Here is a 26,873-nt window from a genome sequence, read left to right on the forward strand (position 1 = left end):
CAGTTGCGTAATTGGGCGTCTTGCTACCCTTCTGGGCCGGCCGTCCCCCCTCCCCCTCCCCCCTCCTGACTGCTAGACTGCCCTGCCCGCAAGAGTGCATCGGTGTGAGGGCTGACATGCGCCTCAACCATCTGGTCTGATTTCCCCTCGGCATCCCGCGTGACAGGCTTGCTTTTTGGGCCAAAGGCGACGAGCCTGCCATCCTGCCTGCCTGCCTGTCCTGCCCGTCGCTTCGTGTGCTCTTTCTTGTAGACCGAGGAACGCCTGTCAAGTCCCGACATTGCTGTCTCAGATGAGGCTGCTCAATGTCCACCGGGGCAAAAGAAAGAGAGGGAAAAACATGTCTGGGATCCCCTTAATTTTTCCCTTCCCTCACGCCATGTCTTTGTCCACCTATGAGGCTCGTCTTGGCATTCTCAAGGTGTCCTCGTTCTACCCTGTTTTACGAGACCCTCGAGCCCTCGTTGGCCGCCGCCAAATTTTCCGGGGGGAGGCTAGTCACAAGTGACCAGTCCGTCCCGGGCCTCGAGCTCCAGAGTCCTGGTCTCCTGGTGTCGTGCTCCGGATCCCGGGCCCGGCTTTCGGCTGAGTACATACCACAGTACTGCCTGTGCGCCGTCAGCAAATGGACTGCCCCTGCTGTTGGCTGGGATGTTGCAGCCCAAGGGGCCCCAGCGAGCCCGATGTCCCTCACGTTGCATTATGCTGGCACCGCCCTACCACATGGTCGACCATGCAATCATCCATAAGTGGCGTCACAGAGGGCAGGGAGATATCCAGTCCGTCGTGTAGTCCAAGGACAGACAGCGTGAGGGATCCGATCACCTGGGCGGAACAACAGGCGATGCGGAGCCCTGTCGCCCAATGCCAGGGCCGGGACCCATGCCATGGTGGTGATGGTGTCTCTGTTCCTGGCATGCCCGCCTAAAACTTGGCGTGCAGATCTGCCGGCACGCCCATTGAGCAGGTCGGACATGTCTCCTGACCCAACTGTCACCGCCGCTACCTGTTGTGACGGTGGTACGAGGCACGGCTCTAGACTCTGGCGTCCGCTATCAGCAGTCCTTGATACCGAAAGCCAGTCCTCTCAGGCACGAGACGGCGTCAGACAGCAGTCTCAGCCTTCTAAGCCTCACTGTGAAATGCTCCCACTCAACGTTAGCTCGGGCCGTGACAACTGGACCCTGCGGCTCGGCGCTTTGATATGTTTCTCATGCCAGGACAACAGTAGCGGTTCACTTCCAAGTTGGTCTTCGGGGACGTGTCTTGGCTGGGAGGTCTGGGCCATGCACGGGTAACAACAGTCTAGGACTGCTTACTGGATTGGGATAGGTGCTGGGGGGCGGGGGCAGAATTATCAGGCAAGATAAAGATAGACTGAGAGCGCCTGGCCGAGAGCAGATTAAACACAATGCATAGCATAGCATAGCAACGAGAAGGGCAGCGGGCGTATTCACATGTGCTTGGGTGCTCGGCTTGATCTATCCCCATTGCTCATACTCAAATGTGACCAGTTATACACGCACTCTCTCTTTCTCTACTTCTCTCAATCTCTCACTCTATCACTGGCACCCCTTCACCCACGCTCACACGAGACACAACGAACCAATCCATACATGTCGTTGCACTATCTTGAGATCATGTTACGCAAGACTTGAATCGGGAGGATCTGAGACGTGGCATACAGATGTGCCGTCCTAATACGGGATTAGATATCAAGACATTAATAAACTGCTACTATATACAGCCCAATTTACCCCGGCATTATATATCCTCCATCACGACTCCCACCTGCGGGCCAGGGTGGTGGCATTCTTGTCGGCAGCGCGGATCCAGTCGTGCACGACGGCGGCGATCTCGAGGTTGTTCAGCTCGAGGTGCATGAAGTGGCCGTTGCCGTGGATGCCGATGTCGGCCAGCTTGATCCACTCCGGGGAGCCGCCGACCTGCTCCAGGTACTGGACGGTGCAGTGGTCGTAGGTGACGTGGACCGAGGCCTCGCTGGTGACGAGCAGGTACCTGACGGCGCTGATCTTGGGCAGCTGGCGGGCGGGCTCGGCCTGGAGGTGGCAGGAGCGGTGGGCCAGGGTGTCGTTGCCGACCTCGACCTGGGTCAGCTCTGAGGGGTCCGAGATGGGCGGGTCGTAGTCGATGGGCACGTCGGACAGGCCCCAGGCGCGGGTGAAGGAGCCCGAGAGGGAGCCGTCGCTGGCGGGGCCGGTGCTGGGGAAGAAGAAGGGGGTGGTGGCCGACTCGAGGTTGATGTTGGCGGCGATGAGGTGGCCGCAGTCGTTGGACATGAGGATGGGGTACAGGGCGCCGGCGGAGTGGGAGACGAGGTAGGACTGGCCGCCGATGATGGACAGCAGCTCGCAGCCGGCGGCCCTCATGACCTGCTGGACGCCAGAGGAGTTTGTGGAGTAGGGAAGCACGGAGCGCTGGAACTGGTCAAAGACGACGTCGCCCCGCAGGCCGGTGCCGGGGAACTGGGTGTGCAGGACGGCCTGCGGGTAGAGGTCTGGGAAGTGCTGGGGCCCCGAGAAGGACTTCTCGGTGTTCTCGGCCGAGGTGCTGGAGGACAGCGGATAAGTGGCCAGGTCGGTCTGGGTGGTGCGGCCGACGCCGGTCTGGTCGACGATGTAGACCTGGTAGCCCTGCTCGATGAAGTACGAGGCAAAGCCCTTCCTGTTGTCTGGGGTGTTGAGCCACGTGACACCGCTGCCGCCACCGCCATGGAAGAAGACGACGGGCCTGGGCTGGGTGACAGCAGGCGGCGTCAGCTTCTCGACGTACAGCTGGTCGGTGATGCGGCTCCCCGTGGCATCATCCCCATAATAGCGACCGCCGACATAGAAGACATCCCTTGCGTGCTGGGCCTGGCTGGAGGAGCAGCTGGGGCTGAGGGCCGAGACGCCCGTGCAGTCGGCAGCAGCAAGCGAGGAGGCCGGGCCGAGCAGCAGGGCCAGGGCAGCCGAGCTGAGGAGGGATGCGAGCAAGCGGTGCGGGGCCATGGTGTGGTGTTTGTTGTCGGTGGCGCAAGCCGCGAGAAGCAGACCTCACTCGGTGTGTCTCTCTCAAGGTGGCAGGTGGCAGTGGGCGGTGGGATCTCAAAAGAGACGCGGCGACAATTCTCACATCCTCGGCAAGGACCCCCGTTTGCTGATTAGGTGAGCCTCTGGTGGGTTTGGCGAGGTTGGCGAGGTTGGCGGGTTCTGGACTCTGACGGCGAACAAGATGCATCCTTCTCCAGCATCCCATCCGCAGTGCGCACGCCACTTGCACTTGCCCCTCTGTTGCCCCTCTGCCCCTATCGCAAAGGGGTCCCCTCCCCAGCTGCTCCCCCCTCCACCCCCCATCGATATTTTCGGAGATGAGCCGTGCCAGGCGGAGCCCCTCGCCTCGCTGCGAGCACCCCAGCACCCCCGGGCAGGGCCTTGAATGTGGGGGTTGCATCGGATCCGACCCGGGGCTGTCTGCCGCATCAGACGGGACTTGGATGCCACCTCCTCCCGCTCATCAATCAGGCCGGGGCATCTGGCTGGATTTTTATCAACCCCATCACGAGGTCTTTTTTTTTGGTCCAGGAGAAATGATGAACAGCGCTCCGCCGGCAGATGAGTGCCCACTGCCCACTGCCCACGACCACGGGGGTTGTGACCGCATTCGCCTTGGTCTGCTGGGCTCGCCCACTTTTACCCGTTGCTGGGCCACGTTCCAAGGTTGGCGGGCTGTCGACAAAATTTCAACCGTCAGTCATGGTAGGGCGGCAGGGCGGCAGGGCGGCAGGGCGGCAGGAGCCGTGTATGTGTGTATATATATATATATATGTATATACACACACATATGATATCGACTGACGGACGGGTCAGGCACATTATAAGTCCTCACCTCCCCATCCCGTCAGCCTGCCTGTGTTCGCCTTGCCGCCGCACGTTCCGGCCTCAGCCCCTTGCCTTTATCACCTGTTACTGGCCAGTCAACCAGTCGCGGATGAAATTGCAGTCTCCACACACCGGCGGGTTTCCGGGCCCTCTAAATGAAGCGACGGCAAAACACACACACATGCCGCGCAGGGATCCCAGACGTCGGCGAAGTCAAATAACGTTGAGCTGTAGCTGCATGTGTATACCGAAGCTGCGAAGGTGTCGTGCTGTGTTGCGTGCTGGTGGGTCCTTCTTCAACTTCCCACGTAAAGTTTTGGCACCCCTGCGGCTCTTGTATTGTAAGGTCTGCCACCGCTCAGGGTCCTGCCCTCATGCCCGCCCTGTCTTCAACAAGAAACCTGGTATTGTGGAGCCCGCCGCCCGGTAGCTGAGGCAATCCTCGACCGTCTCCAGTCCTGGTCCAACCATGATGCTTTGCGGATATTTGCCTTCGCGAGCCCGGGTGGGTGCCCTTCCTCACCTTCATGCGCCCGCCCTTCGAGCCACCCAGGCGGATCTTGAAACGGGTTCATGTCTTCGGCTCATCAATCGACGCAATGTTTGAGTTTCCTCCCCGCCGGGTCGTCCTCCCAGCCTGTCCTCTCCCAGACACCTAAAAACAGGCCTGCCCACCCACGCCGTCGGGCTCTGCAAGTGATCGACATCCGACTATTCCTGCCCGACGACAGAAATACTTGAGACCGTGGGCTCCTGGGAGCTGCCGTCCGTCCTGCACTGTTCCCACATCGGCTCCCACACTCACTCAGATCCCATCGACATGAGCAACAGCTCCGCCATACTGGGCAACCCTCCCAATAACCAGGATGACTTCTTCATCGTCCAGGGCATCTTCCGGTCCGCCGGCCTCTTCAGTGCAAACGCCAGCAGGGGGTGGATAACCGTACCCAAGGAGCCCGCCGGCTATGTGTACGAAACGAAACAGCCAGCCATTATCGCCGGCATGGTTCTCGTCATACTGGTTATTTCCATCGTCACGGCCACGAGGCTGGCACTGAGGTATTACAGTGCAAAAATGGTCTTTGGCTCTGATGACTGGGTGATATTGGCCGCTGCTGTAAGCCTCCCCCAAATGCACTGACCTGGGCGTGTGTGGCTTTGCTATATATGTACACGTAGATGTGCATATGCATATGCGTATGTGTATGTGTATACACATACGAAATATATATAGCCAGACAGGTCCACATGTCCAGCCCGAAGAATCGACCAAGGCTGACCTCGCGGAAAACCCACACAGTCCATAGCAGTCACATATCCGATCCTGCAGATCCTCATGGTGGTCCAGGGCGGCGCGGGCCACCACGTCTGGGAGGTGACGTACGAGCAGTACAACGTCTACGCCTACTACGGCCGCGTGTGCCAGATCATATTCTACATCGCCGTCGGCCTGATCAAGATCTCCATCACGCTCTTCATCCGGCGCATCGTCGACTGCATCTCCCGCTTCTGGACCATCGTCACCGACCTGTTCCTCGCCGTCCTGGTCGCCTACGTGCTGCTGGCCACCTTCTGGCAGGTCCTCCTCTGCCGCCCGCCGCGCGCCAGCTGGGACCGCCGGTACGCGGGGAGCCTGGCCTCGCCGGCCACGTGCCTGGACAACACCCTCTCGGTGCGCACCCTGCGGGTCGCCCACCTCATCCTGGGCGTCCTGCTGCTCCTGAGCCCCGTCGTCATCCTCTGGAACGTGCGCATGCGCTGGCAGAAGAAGGCCCGCCTGTTCCTCATCTGGGCCGCCGGCGCCCTGAGCGTCATCGGCGGCCTCCTGCAGCAGCTGCAGACCATCTCCAAGGACTCGACCTGGAGCTACACCGACATCCTCGTCTGGACCTGCCTCGACCTCTGCATGGGCACCATCACCGCCTCCCTGCCCGTCATGGACGGCTGGCTGTTCGGCTCCTGGGGCGGCACCGTCAACGGCGGCGGCAGCTCCGCCGCCGCCGCCGCCCACGCCCGCGCCCACGGGAGCAGCATCGCCACCGTGGGGAGCAGCGCCTTCAGGAGGCCCGCCCCGCCCGGGTCCACCTCGCAGGAGAACTTCATCAGGGTCGACCATGAGGTGGAGCTGACGTACACGCCGTCCAAGAGCCCCGGCGGCAGCCCGTTCGACAGCGAGGCCGCCTTCTCGAAACACGACGGCGCAGCAGGCGGGGGCTCGGGCGAGTGGGATCGCCAGGAGCTGCCTCCTCCTGCCCGCAGCTAATGCGCCGCGCATGCCGTGGCCCTGGCATCAATGTATATATACGAGATAGATTTTACGCCATGTCATATACAGCACATGAGGCATGAAAATACGATACCCCTTTACTGCCTTTCTTCTTGTAGACATGTAGTGCTCTCAGAATTGGGTTCCAAGTGCCTCTTGAAGCGGCTTGGGATGAAATGAAAATGCAAACTACAGCTCTTTCAATCTCAGCACACGTCGACACGTCGAGACAGGGCCAATCACAGCAGGCCGGGTGAGCTTTGGCGAGTTGAGGAGAGGTCAGTGGGTAAGACAATAGTGTATTAAGAAAGACTTGGGTCGCAAAGCCTCAGCGCTCCGGACACACAGACGCGCGCGCGCGCAATGCGCATGTGTTTTGACAGAAACGAAACAGAAAACCCCATAACATTCCGCTACCATGTTTCCTCTATGTGCAAAGTCGGGAGGGAAAGAAAAAGGTATGTTTAGTTAGTGGAAGACTCCAGCTTCCAGATGTGAAAAATAGATTCCCCGGCGTACATCAGTCCATCAGCCGTCCGCCTCTCAGGTCTCACTTAGACCCCGCCCCTCAGGAATCCCATCGTCTTCTTCTTCAGATCGGCCGCACCACCTGTGCCCCCGATACCGGGCTCGACTTGTTTGCTACGTTGGTAGAGGGCCTGTTGGTGTTGTTTGTCAGCTTTGCCCGTAGGCGTGCACGCGTTCGGCGTCGGGATGGCTAGACTTACATCCTCGTCCAACTCCATCCGGCAGTCGAGAATCAAGTCCCGGCTGACCTCATGCTTCTTGAGTAGGTTAGGGTACGGTGCCCCCTGGCTCTTCATTATGGGCAACAAGATTTCCCCGAGTATCTCAAACTTCTTCCAGTTGATCCGGTCCCCATTGGGCCCCACAAAGGTCTTGTTGCCCTCTTCGGCAAACGTTAGATCTTTCCGGTGGAGCGCCATGTACGGTATCCTAGGGAGCGGGCTGTTCTCCCAGGCCAGGCGGTACGCAAACGACGACTTGGTATTCAACATTAGCTTCTCAGCACTCTGGTACTGCTTCCAGACCTCCTTGCTGACAAGCGCCTGTGTCGCGTGGAGGCGCGCTATGTTGGCGTTTTGCAGGCCCGCCACTACGGCGCCCAGCCCGTTGTAGTTGTTCAGTTTTCGCAGCTTGTGTGCAATGATCATGAATCTCTCAAGACAAGGGGCGCGATGCTTTGCCTTGTCGCGAATCAGCACCATGTTCTGTACCCATTTAGCGACGTGGTTGAAGTGAGCGATGAGGCGGTTGGCGTTTCTCAGCGACCGGCATCGCTCTTTCTCTGCTGTCGACAGGCTGACATGTCGCACCCAGTCGCGAATGCGCACACTGCTGAACATGATCCAGTCGATGCGGGTGATTTCTTCGGCGATGTCCTCGGGGTTCGTGTCCATGAAGATGTGGTAGCGGAATTTGTTGAGAGGCAGCGTGGCCTGAGGAACCATCTTGGCCGCCTCCCGCTCGTAGTCCCCGTAAGTGTGATATTGGTAGTTTGTCTCCCCTGCGCTGTAGTCTCGCTCGAGGTGTGATAGGTCGGAACCCTGTGAGGGCCGCCGCATTTCCGCCGATAGGTGATCATCCACTGTCAACGAGGCCATCGGCACTTCGAGATCCTGGGACTTGTGCGAGCTGGCCGTACTGACGTCCTCGGGCGGGTCGTCTGACTGTGCCCATGCCGTATCATCATCTTCTACCACAAAGGTTTCGAGCTGGTGCCTCATCTGTCCTGCGGCCGCGCTGAAGGCCGGCTCGCTCGCCAGGTGGTTGATGAAGCGCTCGAGGGTCTTCTTGGTCGTCGGCCGTGCGAAATCGCCTGGATAAAGGGACACCCATCTGGCCACTACCTCGATTATGCGCATCTGCGTGGCTTTCTTGCCTAGGTAGTGTGCCGATTTATCCTCCTTGCCCCGTTCCAACCTGGTGAGGATGGCGGAAAAGAGCTGACCCGGGGCGGCAAACTTTCGGTACAAACACAGGAAAATGTCCGCAAAGTTGCTATCCGCCCTTGTCATCCTCGGTGCCAGGAGCCTGTCCACAAGGTCGTCAAACGCCACGCCGGTCATCTTGGCGGGTCGGTCCATAAAACTCTCATCGCTCCGTTGCAGCAGTGGCATGTCGTCCGTCATGGAGGTGCGGAACGACTCCACGTCTGATTCATCGACCTCGTAGAATGGCTCCGCCCCAAGATCTAGACGCACGCCGGTCTGTCGCAGCTGGCTTGAGACTGTCGGATTCATGTCGTCCTGGCCGAGGCCCTGGCCGGGGTAAGCCCTGGGCGAGCGTGCCGAGGACCCTCGATAATAACTTTCCCTCTCGCTCGCCTGCTGTGAGAAGCCCCGGAGCAATGAGAGGTCGGAGCTAGCTCTGCTGTGCTTGCTGTGCACGGAATCGGGCCGACCGTTGTTGAGGGGGTCTACCGTGGGCTCCAGGTTTGCGGCCGAAGCGGCACGCCGTCTCTGGCTGGCCGCATCCGACTTATCACCTCCTGGGATAGCATGCAAGTCAGCTCTCGGTGATGGTCGAAGTCAGTGTTGAGAGGAGTGAGGCATGAGTCATGATCCTTGAGCAGCCAGACCTGGGGGAGGTCCATGAATAGAAGCAGCTCGGGGTCGGGACGGAATGATGGGGGGTGGAGGTCAGTACCTTTCCGGCCGTTCACGACTGCCCTCAATATGACCTGCAGGCAGTCCCTGGTGGTGTTTGGGGTCTTTGGAGAGGTGTTGAAGTTGGCGATCACGGAGGGGTATGCGGCAGCGACGCTTGCCGTGTCGAGCTCCCTGAGCTCCTCGGGGTTGTCGCATTTTGTTGCGACAAGGACCAAGGGGTAGTTGGACACGGAAAGAGATGCTGTGGTGTGGCTTAGCAAATGACGGGAGCGGCATAGTACAGAGGCGGGTGGCGGGCGAGGGCCGGCTCACATATTGTCTGGGGCAGCAAGGCGATGCTGTCCTTGTTCATGACGTCGTAGAGCACCAGAGTCCCATCGATGCGAGGGCTGAGCATCCCATTGGCCTGCTTGGGCCAGCGGATGGGCTCGTCCATGCCCAGGTCGAAGGCCTCCAGGTCGACCTCGAACATGTTGACGTTGTGGTGGGAGCCATCGGGCTCCGTCCAGTTGAAGGTGACGAGCTGGTTGGCAGGCCTGGACATCTTCAGGGCCTGCTGCAGGAAGGCGCTCTTGCCCACGCCATTGGCGCCAATGATGGCGATGTTTATTGTGTCCATGGTGACGAGGCCAGACAGGACGGTGCTGGGCTGGCGTGCTGTGCGCCTCTGGTCCAAACGGCGCGTGTCTGTTGGCTAAGACCCAGCCTGCCGTGCCATGTACGCGTGGCAGAAGTGTGTGGTGCCGTAGGCCCCTGAGGTCGGTTGGTCCCTTCAGCGCGTCTCTGCGAGGGTGCGATCGGGGTTGCGGCACAGGGACAAGCGCAGGCACATGTTGGGGCGCCCGGCCCGGATGGAGGATGCCGACTGGCTCAGGGCGCACACCGGTAGGTCGGCGGGGACTGCGAGGCGGTTCGGGGGGGAGGGGGCGTGGAGGGCGCGAGGGAGGCAGGAGGCGGGCGGCACAGTTGGAACGGAGGTCGTCGCCTGTGGGTCTCCGGGGCTGGCGACGGACGAAGGAGCGGACTCGGGGAGGGTGTCCGGGGGCGTGGGGGGACTGGCGGAGGGCCGCAGAAGGGCTAAGGGGCTAACAAGGGCTAGCAGGCAGTGGACGAGATAAGGTTGGGCGAAGGACGCTGCTGATGGTGGAATGCTACCGTAATAAGCCTGCTGGTCACTGACATGCGGAGGGCGAGTGTGAGGGCGAGGCCGGGTCGCAGGCTGGCAGGACGCCGCCCCCTTCACATGCGAACAAGAAGAACCCGCAACGCGTCGTCGGGGGGCCGAGATCATGCCACCTCGTGGACAACCCACAGCATTGGGGGGAGGGGGGAGGGGGGAGGGGCGAGAGGGGAGGGACTCACTCACTGACAGATCCAGGCCGCTGGGGGGTTGGGAATGAGGAGTAGTCGAGCGCACCACTGGGCACTGGGGCACTGGGCACTGGGGCACCGTGTCGCAATTTGAAGAGGGAGCGAAGGAGCTTGGTTGGCTTGTATGGGGCGGTGGGCGGGTGACGAGCAGTGGTTCAGAGGACGTGTTCCGTCGTGCTGGCGCTGGCAGTACGAGAAAGTGCGGTCGGTGGGTTTCCAGGGTGTGTCGCCTGGGCTCAACTCAACCACACTCAACTCACACACATACATACATGCACGTATTGATGATTTGTTCGCACATACCTTGCTGCCCAGCCTGCCCGCCTTCCTGCCTCCCTGCCTTGTTGCCCTGTCATAACCCAGCGCATGGTGTGGTGTGTCAAGATACTTCTACATGCGGACTTGGGTATGCATGCGTAGTTACAGTGCAGATACAGGGCCGTACCGCAGGTGGTACAATGCCCCTAGGGATCTGCTGTTGGGTGGCTGTACGAGGTTGAGGCCGTCACAGCTGCCTGTGGCAGAGTGGGCGCCTGCAGCCACCGTCCCGGAGGTCCTGGCCAGTGCTGGGAAGGCCGGCTCAGTCTGAAGCTCATGCCGCCAAGGGCGGGTGAGGCATCCAGCATGCAGGAGCCAGGTGCCTTGTCCACCAACACCAACGTCAGGTGCGCGGGCGCATGCGTCCAATCTTTGCCTGTCGCCTACAGACAACCTTGATCAGTGGTTGGTCATCTGTACCTAACATGCATGTGCCGGCCTGGCAGCCCTGGCCTGTCGTTCGTTACACAAGCAGACAAGCCGGTTGGCAGCCCAAAGCCTCGTTGAGCTATCGCTTATTATTGCGCCCAGTTTCCCCCACTCTCTGCCCGCTCAGGGGCAACAAAGTCCACGCCAGCAGATCCGATGAGCTGAAATCTGAGCTTCATCCAGAAATTCCACCAAAACATACCCCTGCCAACAACTCGGCGACTGACTTGGTCGGCGGCCCAGGCGGTTCGCTTTCAACCTCGGACCCCCTTTCGTCTTGCTGCATCTTTACTAACCTAGCTACCTGGGTTGCTGGGTAGGTAGTACAACGCACCGCGCTGTGCCAAGAATCGCGCCCGTGGACCGGGCTAGGTAATTCTTTCCCTCCTACTGCGCCACTTGGTCCCATGTTCAGTGCGCCACAGCCCAGTTATTGATAACCTGCCAACCTCGTGGTAAACGCGGTCGGGGGCGGTCCAATATGTTCACCTGGCTCACCAATGCTGTGGCGAGCATGCTTCCGAGGCACCTGACTCCAGTCATCGGGCGCTCCCCGCAAGCTGATCCCCGTACGGTCTCCAGTTGCTTCGGGCCGGCTGTGGTGAGCAGGGCCCCATGCCATTGCACAGTAGTTGGGCCCCGGTCCGTCGTCTGTATCAATCCCATGAAGCATGGGCTCTTCGTGGTCATCGTTGGACTCGCAGGGCTCGTATTGCCACTCGTCAGAAGGTATACCCTCTTCGCAAAGATGGTCCTGTATTTCTGTGTCGAAGTCGTCGTCTTCATTTGAAACAAAGCCCGAGAGGTCGTCTCTGAAATCTTCCAGAGCCACAGCCGCCTCGTTTGACTCGGCAGAGCAATCTTCGAATGAATGTGTAGTGGGTTGCATTCCTTCCTCGATGTCGGAAGATTCGTAGTAATAATGGTCATGACTGTCACTCTCATAATATAAGACCGAATTTTCCCAGCCATGTTCCTGGAGGACGGCTTCACTGCCAACGTGCTGCTTTTGGTATTCTCGATCACCGTGTATCGGATCAAGAGTCTCGGCACACTCGCAATCGTCCTCGTAGAAGCCGTTGTGCCCCAGCAGACTTTCCGAGCAAGAAAGCATTTCACCATCGATCCCACCATCGATCCATTCCGTAACTCCCATGTCGGTATCTGCACAAGAATCTTCTGGCCCGAGGTCCATGGTGGTGCCCTCAGCGTTACCTTCGCTGGGATTCATAGAGCCATGACTGCTTTCCAGTTCCAGGTGCGTCACATCATGGCCAGCAAAACCTGATGTTACCTCATGCGGCTGACTGTCCTCCTGCAAAAGCAGAGTCTCTTCTACATGGTCCAGGTTGGTGTAGTCAGTGAAGTCGTTGCCCGTGGAAACCTTCTGTACAGAAGAAGCTTTGATCTTTTGATCCCGACCCGACCGTAAGAGTAGAACCTGACACCTTCTCTGGAGCTCGTCTAACGCTTCATCGAGCCCCGTGTCTGCAGCCGCTTCTGGAACTAGTGATTCGATCTTGTGCAGAAGCTCTGGCGACCGAGTGCTCGTCAGGTTTCCCAACGCGGAGGATATAGATGGAATAAGTCGCGCCCGACTCACGACTCTCTTTTTCTCGTGTTAGGATCCCAGAAGCAAAAACTGTCAAAGCCACTCACCTGGAAGTATTGTGCGTTCCAAACGGCAGGCGCAAGTTCAAGAAGCGCTGGTGGTTTCGTTCCTCCCATATGCAGAAACCCAAGATACCTCGTCCTCAAACCCAGCATAAGATTCAACGCATTTTGTGCAAGCTCCACCAACCTTTCCGCCTGTTCAGTCAGAGGGAGTGCCCAGAATGCTGCAACTTTTACATGGCGTGGCTCAGTCTGGGCCCTCACCACCTCTCGGAGGTTGTAGGGCGTCTTGGTTCTTGATCGAGGTACTGAGTGCCCGGTCTTTGCTGGCGCTGTAGACGTCGCGGCCGCATACCGAAAGCTGCAGAAAAGCTCGGAGAGGTGACCGCAGGGGATGCCTTGTGGGACGAAAAGACCCGAACGCTGTTGGACATGCTGCATATAGTATACTGAGGTTGCAGAAGGAGTCGAGTCGCTTTGAAGGTCGCTCTGTTCTAAGCGAAGCTCGAGACCCAGATCGCACCAGACCTGTAACCTGTTAGTATTACAAACGGAGAAATCCAGCCGAGTAGAGGTGAGCAACCTGAAGTGACTGAAATTTCTCGATGATCAGTTGCCTCCACTGTGCGCCTTGTTCGACTGATACCTCGGTTGGCGGCTCAAAATGGACGGCCAAAGTGAGACGGCAGGAGCGAGCCCGTGTGAGCCACAAGGCACCCGCTTGCACTTGATCTCGCAGTGCATTTGCAGTTAGATGGTCTGGAAAATGGTCTGGAAGTGACAGGGTCACCGAAGTGGATACAGTGAGAACGAAATCCTTGTCGGCCTTGCTCGCGATGCCGAACCTGCCAACGTCGATAGTCTTCTCCGGAGCCATGGCAGAAGGGTAACAAATCTGAACCGAGAGGAAACTTGCTACTCTAAATAGTCGGGATCTACTGGAGGCCACGCTCGATCGCAATTCGTTTGTAAAAACCATGCCAGGGAATGGACAAGGCCCATTTTTACAGCAGATGGTAACTGGAATAGTGCGTGCTGGAGTGAGGCATGTAGAGTAATGGCATGGGGACGGTAAGACAAATGTATGCCTTCCACAAACCTAGGTGGAAGAGTCGTCGATGGGGGGAAGAGGATCAACAAGGAGGAGACATAGGGAGAACATGCAGCCTAGAAGAGGGATGCTTCATCTGGTAGGTAGCGGGGAGACCCGACGCAAGCGACAGCAGGAGGTCAACTGCTCCTGCCTCCCATCAGCGAACAAGCTCGTAGATGCGTGGCGTACGGCAGCTCGTAGGGGGAAGTAGGGAGCCGATGTTCCTGCATTTTTGCCTAGGTACTTATTAGGTACCTGACAACGAAGGTGGGTTCCTGGGTTCCTACTTACCTAGGTACCTACCTACCTAGGTAGGTACTTAGGTAGGTATTTACTCACCTAGGTGAAAAGATAGCCCGAGATCCAGATACCAGAATTTGGGATTCAGTCAAATATCTACGCGAAGTGCTGTACAGAATTTCGTCTTTGGGGATACGACTTGATAGTCTGGTGCGGTGGTGTCAATAACAGCAACGAACGTCTCAAAACGTAGGTAAGAACCCCATAATCAAGCGCTGGGAGGCTCGTTTCGAGGACAGGAGATCCAGTCCTCCTTGTGTTGGAATTCATGGCTTGGGCGGCCATATTGTCTGTTTGCGTGTCGAACCGATGTCCCGGGGCGGCGATAGCCGTTGGGAGGCAGGGACAACGGCATGCTCTTTTGGCTGACCGGGGAAGAATGGCAATGCCGTTCTATGCGGCAGGTATGGCAATCCTTGACCTCGAACCATCATTCCACAAGAAGGATCTCAGCGACGAGTTGCTCACGGCACAAAACCAGACCTGCTTTGTCAAACTGCTCATACATTGCATTAAAGTCCACACTGGCCGATCTTCGTTGTCTCCTTCCGCAAACTGGGGCCTGCACCCCACCATTCCCCGAGATCCGAACGTAATCGACTCTACCCCGGCTCCCATCCCACCGCCATTACGCAGACAGTCTCTGTGTTCAGTCTCCCTCCTCACAATCAAACTCGGCCTGCCGACCAAGTGTCTATCGCACAGCGTTCGAGCCTGTGCAGCGGCCTCTGGGAAGCTAGGCCACATCGCCCATACCTTCACAGCCTGTCTTTCTCTAGCGTCCTAACACCCTCGACTTTTGCGACGCTGAGGGGAAGCGGAGGCGTGTTCCGACGACGATGACCCTGGCCGAATTATCGACAGCAGGCTTGGATTTGGTTGTCTTCTTGACCAGTTTAATCAACTTTCATGGTGCCATAGGCTATGCAGACCCAGAGGTGGCCATAATCCTGTACATCATATCCAAACTCCTACCTCGTTTTCAGGAACTGTCCAATTCTGAGATATGACGCCTCCTCGGCCATATCCCACCGGGCTCGGCTATGAGTCCCCGACCGAGCATACGGTCGATCGCAGTGTAACATCTGCCATGGCCGCCAGCCAGTTGTTCCACAGACTGAGTGAGCTGCAGCAAAGCCAGCATAGTCAAAACGCTGCTCTGGACGATTTAGTCTCCAGGGTTGAGAAGACTCCCGTGCCGAAAGCGGTTGGAATCAGAGACAGGATCGCGTGCTTCCAATGGACGTGGTTCACATCTACAATGGCTACCGGTGGTGTTGCCAATGTCCTTGCAACTGGTGAGATAGTGATGTTAGCCACGGACCAAGATGTTGCAGACAGCTGCTGACTATTGACCTGTCCAGTTCCCTTCCGATCTCAGTGGCTGTATATCATTGGAGCCATCTTCTTCCTGTTCAACATCTGTCTGTTCTTAGTCAACACTACTCTTCTTCTCATGAGATTCCATCTAAGGCCAGGGAGCTTTCGGCATTCCTTTACCGACAAATTTGAGTCCCTCTTCATACCGGCCTCTGTAAGTACATGAACCTTGGCATGGGAGTTTTGTGACGGTGCTAACAAATTCAAGCTTGTCTCGTGAGTTCACAATCCAAGTTCGGGAGACCACTGTTACTGACTTTGCCGAAGTATCGGCACTATTCTTATAAATATCTGCCAGTATGGCGTTCCAAAGGCTGGTCCCTGGCTTCTTGCTACTATGGAGGCCCTGTTTTGGATATGGACAGTGGCAGCTATCCTCATCAGTGCCGGTATATATCTGATCCTATGGTCTACGCTGTGAGCACTCCTTACACAATACGTTTTGTCCAATTCTGACTCTGCTACAGCATATTTCCCATCCACACCATGACCCCGGTGTGGGTGTTTCCCGCCTATCCTCTCCTGCTCACAGCCCCTTTTGCGGGTAACCTCATCAACTCGTCCGTAAAGGTTGGGCATACCAGCACTCTTAATGCTCTGCCGATAGCTATGGCCGCAGTTGCTGTGCAGGGGATGGGGTTCTGCCTGTCCTTTATGATTCTAGCCGCCTTTATCTATAGGCTCATGACGCAGAAGTTGCCGCGGGATATGCAACGACCTGGTGTCTTCATTTCGATCGGACCTAGTGGCTTCACAGCGGCCGGACTCGGTAAGTCCCGATTATTTATGCACTGCTCTTGCCATTGATTCTAGTGATGCGGCTGACAATTCTTCTTTGCAGTCCAACTCGGGGGTTTGGCGGGTGAGATCCTCCCAGAGGACTTCATGATGCCCGGTATGACGGGCCACGCTGTGTTCATCCTGAAGCTATTGTCTGCCATGATCGGGCTGTGGTTATGGGGCCTCGCCTTCTGGTCAGTACTGTCCATGCATGCTGATGGCTCGATGAATGTTTTGACTAAACTTCTCCAGGTTCTTTCTCGTATCTGTCGGTAGCTTCTGGAAGTACGCACGGCCGGAACACGAGGCCAAGATCGGCTTCCAGATGACCTTCTTCTCTTTCGTTTTCCCGAACACGGCGCTGTTGACCGCAACATATCAAATAGGAAATGCTTTCAGCTGTAGGCCGCTTCAGATCGTCGGATGTGTTATGACCGGAGTGTTGGTTCTTGTCTGGGCGATCATATTTATAACCATGATCCGCTGCATATGGAAACGAGAGCTGTTGTGGCCCAAACAGGAGTAGACCTCTATAGTTATTTTCAGAAGGATACCCATGGTGGAATTATACGTCGCTTGAATCGTGAAAAAAAGTCAAAGTCAACAAATTTACCGACGTTGAGGACGTTGTCTCGGGCCCGTACAAATATGCTGGTCTATTATCCGCTGGCTCTTCCTAGTACTTTTCGAATCTTGGGCAGTCCAGAGTCAGAAGGCGCGTCGTCTGATGCGCCACACGCATAAGTTGACCTGGGGGGGGGGGGGGGAGCAGAACATCTCCCACAGGCATAGCAGTGGAAGGTGTGTACGCTGTGTTGGGTTTGCTTCGATCTCAAGTTGCTCAGCGTCAAGCTTGATTTAACGTGAAGTATCCATATTCAGACAATTTTTCACGTATATTCCATCACTCTCGAGACAAGTACGGCGTTCTATAAAAGACCTTAGATAAGTCGAGTCATTATATTCATAACAGGTTTGTGCTTCTATTAATGCCAATTTATTGCCCCGTTGCAAGTCTTCTGCGAGACTAACAAAACATATTGCTCCTGGTGCCTCTTGTGGCACTCCGCCTGCTTCAAGCAAAGCGTAATTCGGGACCCAGGGCCCGTTCATCAAGGCCGCTTGATGTCGAATGCCGTTGCTGCTAGTTTCTCCAGCCGACTTCCGGGTAGTCGTGAGACGTTCTCGTTCATAGTCTCAGCTTCGATGGAGGTCTTTGCGCCGGGCTCGCTGTCGATTCCAGGTCGCCCAGTGATTACTTCTTAGCCCCGCCCTTGGCTCCGCCGTTGGCTCCCTTTTTCTCCTTCTTTTTCTTCTGCTCGGGCTTCATTGTGGCGAAGTGAATGTACCAGATGAAGACGCCTTCAAGGATAAGGATGAGGAGCACGACGATGAGGATGGTGAACAGGTATGGCTGGTCGTTGAGGGCAGCGACGGCCTGAGGCGTGGCGCCGATCTTGCTGAACCAATCGAATTTACCCATGGTCGGTGGTTGTTACTGAATTATTGGAAGGATATGTATGACAGAAGCGACTGTGTCTGTTTGGCTTGCTCTGCAAGTCGGCGACAGGTTCTTGGCCTTTGAGAATTGAAACGTACACAAACAACTGGACCAGCAGATGACGAAAGAGGCTATTCGCAGAAGTGAATGGAGGGAAAAAGAAGAACGGAGGCAGAAACAGAAGGGAGAACGCATGCACATGATACAAACCTTCTGGGCATGACGAGAGAATGGGTCCCGGGCCAACTCGTCTCACCGGGGGAGGGCTGCAGGCCAGAATAGGGGAGCCGTCGAGGAGATCGAAACTCGACGGTTTCAGGATTGCGGCAGACTGAACTCATGGCGATTGAACTAAGCGCGGCCCAATTAGACGGCCGCCTCATCGTCCCGTCCACTCACGGGGCCCGCCAAGACCCGGAACATGTCGACTGGCTAAGCCTCGAGCGGCTGGCCTCGCGGGTCGACTGTTGTTCACCTGTGCACAGCTCAATGACGGCTGCAGCCAGCGTCGCAATTTGAGGCTCTTTGTAAGGTTGTCGGGAGCGGTGCTGCTGGGCTCTCGGCCACTGACTGGGTGGGTGGGCATTTGGGGCACCTAGTGTAGTAGGGAGCATCTACCCCCACTCGGTACCTTGGCACAGGTGTTAGCACCGCGTTTGAAGGGTGCTGCGGGCTTGCGGACTAACCAAAGCAAATCCCAAGGCACTCCATACCTAGGTACCTACCTAGGAACTCACATCCTTAGTCATCAAGGACGAAGCCACCCCTGTCGAAAATTTGGCGACGGGCTCGTGAGCTTGCGGCCGAGCAAAAGAGCTCTACTCCACGCCTTTGCCTGACGCCCGCACAGCCAAATGCGCCATTCCGGGCCCTGCCGCCTACCATTATCTCGGCAGCCATGAGTGTCGCTACACCTGCAGCCAGGCGCCTGCTCTGCAGGTCTCTGGCAGCCAACTCCGCGAAGACTTCCGCACGCGCCGCCGCCGCCGCCGCCGTCCCGGGTTCAATATGCCAACGACACAGCTTTCACGTCTCGGCGCCCGTTGCAGGGAGGAAGAGGTCACCTTTTAAGAGTATCAAGGCCGGTGATGTTGACCTCAACGACTCTGAGGCGAGGAAACAGCTCAATGAGGCGGCCCTGCCAGACTGGGATGAAACTGATCTCCAGTCTCTCAAGAAGAGATACACGCCGGAGCAGCTCAACGCAGTGCAGCTCGGTGAGAATGTCATCGATTTGGATGATATGGTTGAGCAGGGCAGGCTAAGGAACGACCCGTACGCGTTCGAGTACCTCGAGGACTTCTCCACGGTCCGCCCGGTTGTGGACAAGCGTGTCAAGACCCACCGACCAGTCGATACCACTGCGAAATTCATGACGCCGAGCCAATTCGGCGACGACTTCGTCGACTTCATGCGCGAATTGAACGAGAAGCGCGGTGTGTCGCACGACATCACCTACGAGCAGGCGCTCAACATGTACGAGGACATGCGGGCCAAAATGTTGAATAGCAACCCTGGCGAGGCATTGTCAGCGACCGAGCTTGCAGAAGCCATGGACAGAGTCGTTAGCGAGGCCGGGTCGGCAGAGGAAGACGTGGCGGAAGACATGGCAAAGAGCCAAGGCACCGATATTGAAGACGACATCTCAGACTTGGATGTATACAAATATCTCATGGAGCGCAACTCCATGACTGGATTCGACGGCGGCGATACCCACTTGGCGCCCGACCTGCCCGACAAGGTGCCTGGCGTGGCTGGCCTTTACAAGAAGTCGATGGACGATTCTGACTCGGCCCTGGATCCCGAAGGCACATACCAAGAGCTCAAGAAGAAGACAGGCATGAGCGTGTCCCAGATCCTCGACATCTTCAACAAGCAGACAAAGATCCTGGTCCGCAGGTATGTCTCCAACCAGACACGTCTGGGCAAGATCCGCAGCAGCTACATCCTGGCCATGGCCGGCAACGGAAACGGGCGCATAGGCATAGGCGAGGCCAAGTCTGTGGACCAGGAGGTTTCCGTCATGAAGGCGAAGCTACTGGCTATCCAGAACATGGTGCCCATCCGGAGATATGAGAATAGGACGATTTACGGCAATGTGGAGGCCAAGGTTGGAGGCACAGTCGTTCAGATGTTCACGCGGCCACCTGGTGAGTATGATCTGACCTCGCGGGGTTTTATACCGTATCACCTAGGAGTATTCTGCTGACATGTGCCAAAGGATTCGGTCTCCGTGTCTCCCACCGCATGTTCGAGATTGCCCGTCTCGCGGGTATCTCTGACCTGTCCGTGAGGATGCCTCGCTCGCGAAACCCCATGAACTCTGTCAAGGCCTGCTTCCAGGCTCTGACGAACCAGCCCGACCCGGAACTGATTGCGCTCGGCCGAGGCAAGAAGCTCGTCGATGCGCGAAAAGTCTACTACGGTGGTGCTGTACAATAGACGGCGCTCATGTGAATATATGTGTATAATGAAACACCTCGAAAGCCTGGTCTCCGGACCAAGTCCATGCCGTGAATGATCGGAGTGTTGGTATCCGAGCTGCTCGTACACGTGGAACAAAATCGCACCGAGTCGAAAGGGTTGGTTAATTCACATCCCGTGGGTGTCCATGATTCCGCACACAGTGTTGTGCCATTCGTCCGGCGACACAGCAAAGGTATCGGGGAGGACAGGACGACTTCATGTCCCAACTGGTGAATGTCGTATTCCTGCCCGTGTTTCAATGCTGTGCCTGGTCACCCCAGTCAATCTCCTGCTGCAGGACGATGCTGTAGACGCTCGCCTTGAGCAGCGTGAACACCAGACTCGTCTTTCGCTCGAGATCGCGCAGACCGTCGAGTATCTCGGTCGTGGGCTGGGCGGCCATTGTGTCAAGGATGGCGGCAAGCTACAGACAGAACAAGCCCCCAGGTCAGAACGGGGAGTTCAGAGGCAAGGGTATCAAAGACTTCGCAAGACGTACATTCTTCATATTGTCTGCCAATCTCTCGTACTCGTCCAGAACCTCCTGCTCCAGTGGAGAGAGTTCTGGCGGCGACAGCAGTGCGCTCGATGCTGGTCGGTCGTCCATCTTTCCAGTTTGCGCCAGGGGGGTGTGGAGGGCAGGTGGTTAAGGACTTATTCTGGCGTCGCGTGGCCGAACCAAGAAGACGCGTCCGTCGTCCGTCGTGGAGATCTTGACGTGGGGGCTGTTGCCGGACCCCGGGCCAGCCCCACCCTGTGCATGCGGCTCGGTGGTGGTATCAGTACTTCTTGTACTGCTGAAAAGCTGCCGCAAATTAGGTATATAGTACAACATCGAGACAGGCCACTCATCTCAACCGCCATCACCACAGCTTGCTGATCTCATGCGAGCACGACCATTTCCAAGACCGACTTCGCCCCATTGATTTTCTCCTTCTTCGGCCCGACAACTCACAATGTCATGGGACTCGAAATCCACGATGTCTCGCCGGAGACAAAATAGCAGCGCCGCGGCCGGGCGCTCAAGAGGGCTCTCAATACACATGCGCAATGCCAGCAAAGCGACCGCAGCGGCTTCAACACCGGTCAAGGTCGAGCCCAAGTCCGCACACACGTCAGACCCCTTCCTGCAGGAATTCCTGAGCCCGGCATTCGACCCGGCAGAATACCTCAACCAGACGCTGCCGCCCCTTCAGGGCTCATCATCGTCGCTGAGGTCCTCGGCGGCGGCGGGCAAGGGCGCGGCCCCCCTGGCCCAGCTGTCGACCGAGGCTCAGGAGCTCCTGACGCAGCTCAACGCCCACACGACGCGCCTGGCCACCACGCTCACGCAGCTGACGGACGACATCATTCGTAGCGGCAGCAGGCTGGCGTACGAGGTCGAGCTGCTCCGGGGCGAGACGCTGGGGCTGGCCGAGACGCTCACCGAATGCCCGCTCAAGGACGACCTGGAGAGGTTCGTCCCGGCTGGCATCGAGCACACGGCAGCATCCACCAGGCGGGGCTCGTTCGGAAGCCTGGCGCCCGCGACGCCGTTCCCTGAGAAGGACAAGGACTCACCGCCGCCTCCAACGCCTGCCACGGCGGCGGCAGACAGCACCAAGAAACCAGCTGTGGCCGAGGTCGCCGCGGACGAGCCGACGTACATATCGCAATTGAGGACGCTGACGCTGGTCCGCTCGCGCCTCGACGCCGTGATCAAGACGTTCGGAGACGCAATGGACTTTGTCTTCCCGCCGTCCGAGGTCTCGGTCAGCTCGGGCTTCCTGTCCGTCTCGGCGCCCGACTTCCCGGACATGCACACGGCGTCCAAGGAGCAGATCAGCACCGAGGAGAAGGGCCAGAAGACGCTCAGGAGGCTGCGCGACGAGATCTCAGGCCTGCTCGCCAAGGGCAACCCCGACCCGGTGAAGGGCGTCGAGGACGCCACCAAGAGGGTGGAGGAGCTCAAGGAGCTGGTCACGGTGTGGAAGGGCACGGCCGAGGAGAAGGCCAGGCAGAGGTTCGTGGAGAACCTGGCGCGGATGGTCGAGGACCGGCACAGGGAACTGGTGAAGGAGGCCGAGGCGCAAAAGGAGCTGGCGTTGAGGGAGAGTCGGAGCAGGCAGGATGACGATGGCTCCAGGAGAGAGCCGGGGCCGGGAAGCTCCGAACCCGGGCTTTCGGAGACTAGAGGGTCCATGGGTGGGTATGGGTTTATGACCCAGTGGCAGAAGTTAAGAAACGGGCTGTGAGAAAGGGACCGCAACCCCAAAAGGTTGCTAGAGGTCTACGATTTGATACCCGGGATCCTCTTAGGGGACGAAATAGAACGGAGGCCACGGCTCTCGTTTCCTTTCGAAGTCTACGTATTTGCAGCCCGGTGCGAAATCGTGCTGCCTGCCATCGATGACTGCCCCTAATTTTATCACTTGAGGATTAATCAAAGCTACTGCCTTTGCCAGCAAGAGGGTTCCCATATCCGACATCAATTCTTTGGCTGCCATGTCTACAGACACGGACATAACGACATATGCGAACGTGCCGATATTCAATGGCTTCAAATAGAGTCAAGGCCACATACATGCTGCTTCTCCTTGTATATTTATTTGCCTGTTAGGCTGCAGGAAATCGTGTCTCCTTGTGTTGAAAAGCGTGGCCCCCTGGATCTGCTAGAAGAGTAACTTGATATACGAGCACACTTCAGTATATAGAATGTAGGAGTCTATGTGTCTCTACAGTCAAGATGAGGTGCCTGGGAAGCCATCTCACTTTTGACAGTCACCGCACTCATTTGGCACCAGACTGAGGTACGGGCACTCTTACTCTCCTATTCAGTGTTCCTCAATTTTCACCCCAGGCTCACTGGCACCCGCTTGCTCTACGGTCCCCAAGCTCGCAACCAGTGGTGGTGACTGGTCGCTTTCCCCGTTGTCCATGCCCCTGCCTCCTTTTTCCTCGGCGGGGGTCGACGCCTGGATATACTCATCATCGCTGCCATCGGGACTGCTACTAGGCTGGTCCATCATGCTTCCAGCGCTGTTGTAACCGCTTCGGTCGAACTCGCTCAACGGTCTGAAGAGACTCGCAGCAGCTGCAGCGTAAGCCACGCCGGTACCCGGCTCTGATTGATGCTGCTCAAGGCCCTGTCGCGATGGCTCCTGCCGTCCCTTTTTGTAGTCAATAAACTCTGCGAGGAACAGTGCTGCTGTGTGCGCGAGAGACTCGAGGGCCTCGACTTTCCGCCTTCGCAGAGCCTGTCTTTCCATCTTCTGGAAGGCAGCGGAGTTCACATGGTCGGCCTCTTGGCCGCGGTCTGCTTGTAAATGCCCAGAGAGGGTTTGGGAACCCGAGTTCCTCCTGCCTTGAGACAAGCTACGCTCACGATTCCATCCACTTCTCGTGTTCCCCTCTCCCAATTCAGACCTATGAGCAGACTCTTTTGGTGCTGGCCATGTTTCAGTCACATTTCCCTCGGTTGGCTGCCTGCTGTCCTTGCCTTTCTTTTTAGTCTTTGGCTGACGGGTCTTGTTCTTCGGCTCATTCACTTTTGCCGAGGATTGCAGACCAATGCCGGACATGGCGCGAAGCGCCGGGCCTATAGCTGCTTCATACGCAGCTAACACGGCAATGTTTTGGCTCTAGGGGATGTGAAGTGGTCAGATAGTGCCCATTCCCGCTCAGATAGTGGTGAATACGGTTAGCAGGCCATTGATACGTACACCATGTTGTTTATTCACCTCAGCCGCAGCTCGCATAAGGGCCTTGACTGGCATTACAGCCCTGGGAGGTAACTGTAATATATAAATAAGCTGTGTGTCCCTTAGGGATGATATACTGGGGTAAACCACTTGTGCGCCAAATTTTTACTTACAAGGCAGCAGGATACATGGGAAGAAACACACTCGTCGCATCTGGAGTCATGATACATGTCAATATGCTTTCCGCCATCATAGGAAGAGAGCTTCACCTTGTGCCTGTGTATCCCAACTTTCCGTCTTGCGAAACTGACAGGCAAGAGACCGGGTCAGCCGCGAGTTGCAAGGTAATTCAAACAAGCCTAGGCCGTTGTTCAGACAGACAAAATAATATCTAAATCCATACCAACGGCATCATGACATTTCCAGTTCGGGTCATTTCCGAGGCGACGGGCACAGTAGACACAAGGCAGAGCTCTTGAACTGCCCTTCCTCCGTTTCGCCGTTCCCTAGAGTTGGGTTAGCACCTCTCCTGCACGGACGAGCATGGTTCTTACGCTGTGATTTGACCTCTTGGGAGGTGATTTCCGCTTCAAAACATTCTCCCGCTGACTTGATCCCTGAGACAAGGGCTCGGGGATAGCTTTCTCCTTGGTGGGTGGAATATCGCTGACAACAAGAGGGATATCACCGACGACATGTTCGGAAGACACTCTGCTGTGAACACTTTGTGATGTGTCGATCAGGATTGCAGAATTGGCGAGAATGGTCTCATCACGGTCTGATTCTTCGGAACAGGACTCCTCATCAAGGTCCTCTCACAACGGTCAGCAGCTGAGGGAATTGCCCTACTCCGTACACAGTCGGGATTTCACATGAAACATTAAAAGGAGCAGCATACCGGTCCAATGTCTGCATCTTCCTCAATTGGCGGGGGCATCGCTTGAGCCTTTCTACAGGATGATGAATACACTGATCAGGGTGAGATTCGTGCATTGCCAGAATGCATTAGAACAACAATCATCAGAAGTGCACATGAGAGGGAGCTCCCCGTTGAAGGCGTCGTGTGTGTTGGGTGAGCTTGTGCCACGGCAAAGCCAAACGAGCGGGTAATAAGTGGCCTGTGCACCGAGCCCAACCTCAGCTTCAACCTCGATGCGACGCCTCACTGGATTCCGAAGCCGAACACACCACAAGGGAGACCACCACAACTGGCTGCAGCTGGCCTCATCGCAGAGATGGCTCAAGAAGAAGTCCTCCATGCCTATCGCCACCTGTACCGGGCCGCACTGAGAGCTGTATGCTATTCTCAGCCGGCCAGCTCCGTGGCACGAGACCAGCTGCGCCGAGCATTTCGTGACAAGACCAACACCTTCAACAGGAACACCATCCGCCGCACTGTTTGGTTTCTCAACAACGCGGCCAGGGAGAGGGGCACCGAACACAAGATTGTCAAAAACCTTCTCTTTACCAAGTTCTGGAAAGAAAGGGGCAACTATCGCACCTGGAGGCACCTTGTGGACTCGAACCAGATCAGAAAAAAGTATGTTGCCAACCCTTCATGGTGGCCCGGGCTGGCAATGCTGACAGTGAGGTTCAGGGAGGACCCGGTCAAAGCCACAGCATATGCCCATTATGAGCGCACCATTTCCATGCTGAACAGAACGATGGGGCTTTGTTTACCTCTCAGCTGAGCGATTTCTCTGCGCCGGAATGACACGTCGTTGTGCGGCCGCCCGACCTGGCAGTGAGACGCCGGCCAAGTCGGCAGCGACTCCGGGTGGGACAGCTTCCCCGCCGCTCCCCCGCCCCCGAATTAGAACGCTCCTGAGACGCCGTCTCGACGAAGAAACGGCCCGCTTTGCTTGGCTGCAGTAACTCGACCCCAAGAAACCCCCAGGACATCTCCTGAGCCTGGAGCGAGAGATACAGCGTTTGCTTCGTCCAGGGGCGGTTTCCTCGGTGGAAATGGCCGGGGACCTGACGTTTTTGTCCAAGCCCACTATCGTAGGCGGTGGGCCGAGCAATGCAGGAGTCACGATTGGCTTTGACTCCCAGACCTGCAAGGGCCAGGAACATGAGAGCCCTGCAGCACCCGTGGATTGAAGGGTGCGCATCAGAGTAAAGCCCAAGCTCCAATTGCCCGGGTGCGTTTTCAAAGCCGGTTGGTGCTGGGGTCCAGCTAGGAAGCATTGGGCAGCGCGCCAGTGTAACCTGTACCATGATATTGTCAAGCTATTACAAGCACCGAGCTCTGTTCACCCTCTAGAGTCGTGCTTGCTGCCGTGTTGGGGCGATCCAGCCCAATAAACCTGGCTGACTGAGTGACTGACATGCCCAGCACCTGCCGGGCGTGCGATGCTCAGGCAGGGTTATAAACAGACCTCAGCATCGAGACACATGTTCCCGCTTCCAGATCTGGCCTGCTGCATCGTGCGACGGCGGCCTGACTCGGTGAGGGGCCGAACCCTGTGCCGCCGTGACGTATGGCGGCGGTGCACAAATGTGGTTGTGCTGAGTCGTATCCCATCGCCGGAAATGCTGTCTGTTCGGTCCGTACAAGCCCAGGTCGTCCAAGACATGTACCTAGTGAGCCTCTCCGGCAGGGCCTGAATCAAGGGAAGAAGGGTGTGGATTCACATAGCTTCTGACGATACAAATGGGCGTTTGTTGTGGGGTGGGACTCTTGCTTCGACCCCCCGGGAGTGCTCCATACTTAGCCTCTCAGATCAGTGATCTACCGTCACTGTGGAGAAGGGATGGCACCGCTCTGGCGAACCAGCTCCCAGAGCTGAGCTAGCTTTGGGTGGGTATTGGACAGGACCCCGCAATTCCTTGGGCAGGTCCCCAATACGCTTCACACCATCACCACTCTAATGCTTCCGCAGATGAGTTCCCGTTGCACGACGATAAGAGTCGTTAGCACATCAATTCGGTGGTTACTCGTCTAGCCTCTCGTGCTCGAGCACGTCCGGGAACTTTCTCTCCCTTACAACATCATTCCACCCCATCCAACACCCCGCGCCGCCCATCCAAGCCGTCCATCGGGGCCGTCGACAGCCGACTGATCACAACCCACGCACCGCGGGGTTCTTCATGGACCTCGTTTCTTGGCACTTGCCCATACCGCGACCGCTTTGAAGGCTCTGGTCTCGACAACCTCG

At 57.1% G+C, this 26,873-nt stretch overlaps 10 protein-coding genes across 10 annotated transcripts; 4 read left to right on the forward strand and 6 right to left on the reverse strand.

Moving 5' to 3' along the window:
* Positions 1–1,778: 1,778 nt before the first annotated feature.
* Positions 1,779–3,011, reverse strand: KVR01_009672 (uncharacterized protein; the record flags this gene model as incomplete). The annotated part of the gene is made up of 2 exons (XM_044791596.1): positions 1,779–2,645; positions 2,676–3,011. 2 exons carry the CDS (start codon positions 3,009–3,011, stop codon positions 1,779–1,781), a joined length of 1,203 nt encoding a protein of 400 aa, XP_044640920.1.
* Positions 3,012–4,089: 1,078 nt separating this feature from the next.
* On the forward strand, positions 4,090–6,253 carry KVR01_009932 (uncharacterized protein). Its single transcript, XM_044788729.1, has 2 exons — positions 4,090–4,998; positions 5,182–6,253. The coding sequence occupies exons 1-2, from the start codon at positions 4,702–4,704 to the stop codon at positions 6,142–6,144; spliced, it is 1,260 nt and encodes a 419-aa protein (XP_044641180.1). The 5' UTR covers positions 4,090–4,701; the 3' UTR covers positions 6,145–6,253.
* Positions 6,254–6,701: 448 nt separating this feature from the next.
* Positions 6,702–9,399, reverse strand: KVR01_009711 (uncharacterized protein; the record flags this gene model as incomplete). Its single annotated transcript, XM_044782573.1, has 4 exons — positions 6,702–6,806; positions 6,876–8,659; positions 8,818–9,021; positions 9,093–9,399. The coding sequence occupies 4 exons, from the start codon at positions 9,397–9,399 to the stop codon at positions 6,702–6,704; spliced, it is 2,400 nt and encodes a 799-aa protein (XP_044640959.1).
* A 1,607-nt stretch (positions 9,400–11,006) lies between these two features.
* On the reverse strand, positions 11,007–13,389 carry KVR01_010111 (uncharacterized protein; the record flags this gene model as incomplete). Its single annotated transcript, XM_044786734.1, has 3 exons — positions 11,007–12,507; positions 12,558–13,040; positions 13,096–13,389. The coding sequence occupies 3 exons, from the start codon at positions 13,387–13,389 to the stop codon at positions 11,329–11,331; spliced, it is 1,956 nt and encodes a 651-aa protein (XP_044641359.1). The 3' UTR covers positions 11,007–11,328.
* A 3,931-nt stretch (positions 13,390–17,320) lies between these two features.
* KVR01_010019 (uncharacterized protein) lies at positions 17,321–17,787 on the reverse strand (the record flags this gene model as incomplete). The annotated part of the gene is made up of 2 exons (XM_044784390.1): positions 17,321–17,525; positions 17,777–17,787. 2 exons carry the CDS (start codon positions 17,785–17,787, stop codon positions 17,321–17,323), a joined length of 216 nt encoding a protein of 71 aa, XP_044641267.1.
* A 677-nt stretch (positions 17,788–18,464) lies between these two features.
* KVR01_010008 (mitochondrial 37S ribosomal protein MRPS5) lies at positions 18,465–20,008 on the forward strand (the record flags this gene model as incomplete). The annotated part of the gene is made up of 2 exons (XM_044791960.1): positions 18,465–19,716; positions 19,788–20,008. The coding sequence occupies 2 exons, from the start codon at positions 18,465–18,467 to the stop codon at positions 20,006–20,008; spliced, it is 1,473 nt and encodes a 490-aa protein (XP_044641256.1).
* A 280-nt stretch (positions 20,009–20,288) lies between these two features.
* KVR01_009689 (uncharacterized protein) lies at positions 20,289–20,639 on the reverse strand (the record flags this gene model as incomplete). The annotated part of the gene is made up of 2 exons (XM_044792308.1): positions 20,289–20,456; positions 20,532–20,639. The coding sequence occupies 2 exons, from the start codon at positions 20,637–20,639 to the stop codon at positions 20,289–20,291; spliced, it is 276 nt and encodes a 91-aa protein (XP_044640937.1).
* Positions 20,640–20,939: 300 nt separating this feature from the next.
* On the forward strand, positions 20,940–22,558 carry KVR01_009775 (uncharacterized protein). The gene has a single exon (XM_044785798.1). It carries the CDS (start codon positions 20,989–20,991, stop codon positions 22,264–22,266), a length of 1,278 nt encoding a protein of 425 aa, XP_044641023.1. The 5' UTR covers positions 20,940–20,988; the 3' UTR covers positions 22,267–22,558.
* Positions 22,559–22,695: 137 nt separating this feature from the next.
* Positions 22,696–24,019, reverse strand: KVR01_009687 (uncharacterized protein). The gene is made up of 3 exons (XM_044790919.1): positions 23,982–24,019; positions 23,886–23,925; positions 22,696–23,805 (listed from the first exon to the last, which is right to left on the reverse strand). The coding sequence occupies exon 3, from the start codon at positions 23,590–23,592 to the stop codon at positions 22,846–22,848; it is 747 nt and encodes a 248-aa protein (XP_044640935.1). The 5' UTR covers positions 23,593–23,805; positions 23,886–23,925; positions 23,982–24,019; the 3' UTR covers positions 22,696–22,845.
* A 928-nt stretch (positions 24,020–24,947) lies between these two features.
* On the forward strand, positions 24,948–25,403 carry KVR01_009871 (uncharacterized protein; the record flags this gene model as incomplete). The annotated part of the gene is made up of 2 exons (XM_044785724.1): positions 24,948–25,252; positions 25,310–25,403. The coding sequence occupies 2 exons, from the start codon at positions 24,948–24,950 to the stop codon at positions 25,401–25,403; spliced, it is 399 nt and encodes a 132-aa protein (XP_044641119.1).
* Between the last annotated feature and the right edge of the window lie 1,470 nt (positions 25,404–26,873).

Source organism: Diaporthe batatas (assembly GCF_019321695.1).
Source record: "Diaporthe batatas strain CRI 302-4 chromosome Unknown Contig00012, whole genome shotgun sequence".
Classification (NCBI taxonomy): domain Eukaryota; kingdom Fungi; phylum Ascomycota; class Sordariomycetes; order Diaporthales; family Diaporthaceae; genus Diaporthe; species Diaporthe batatas.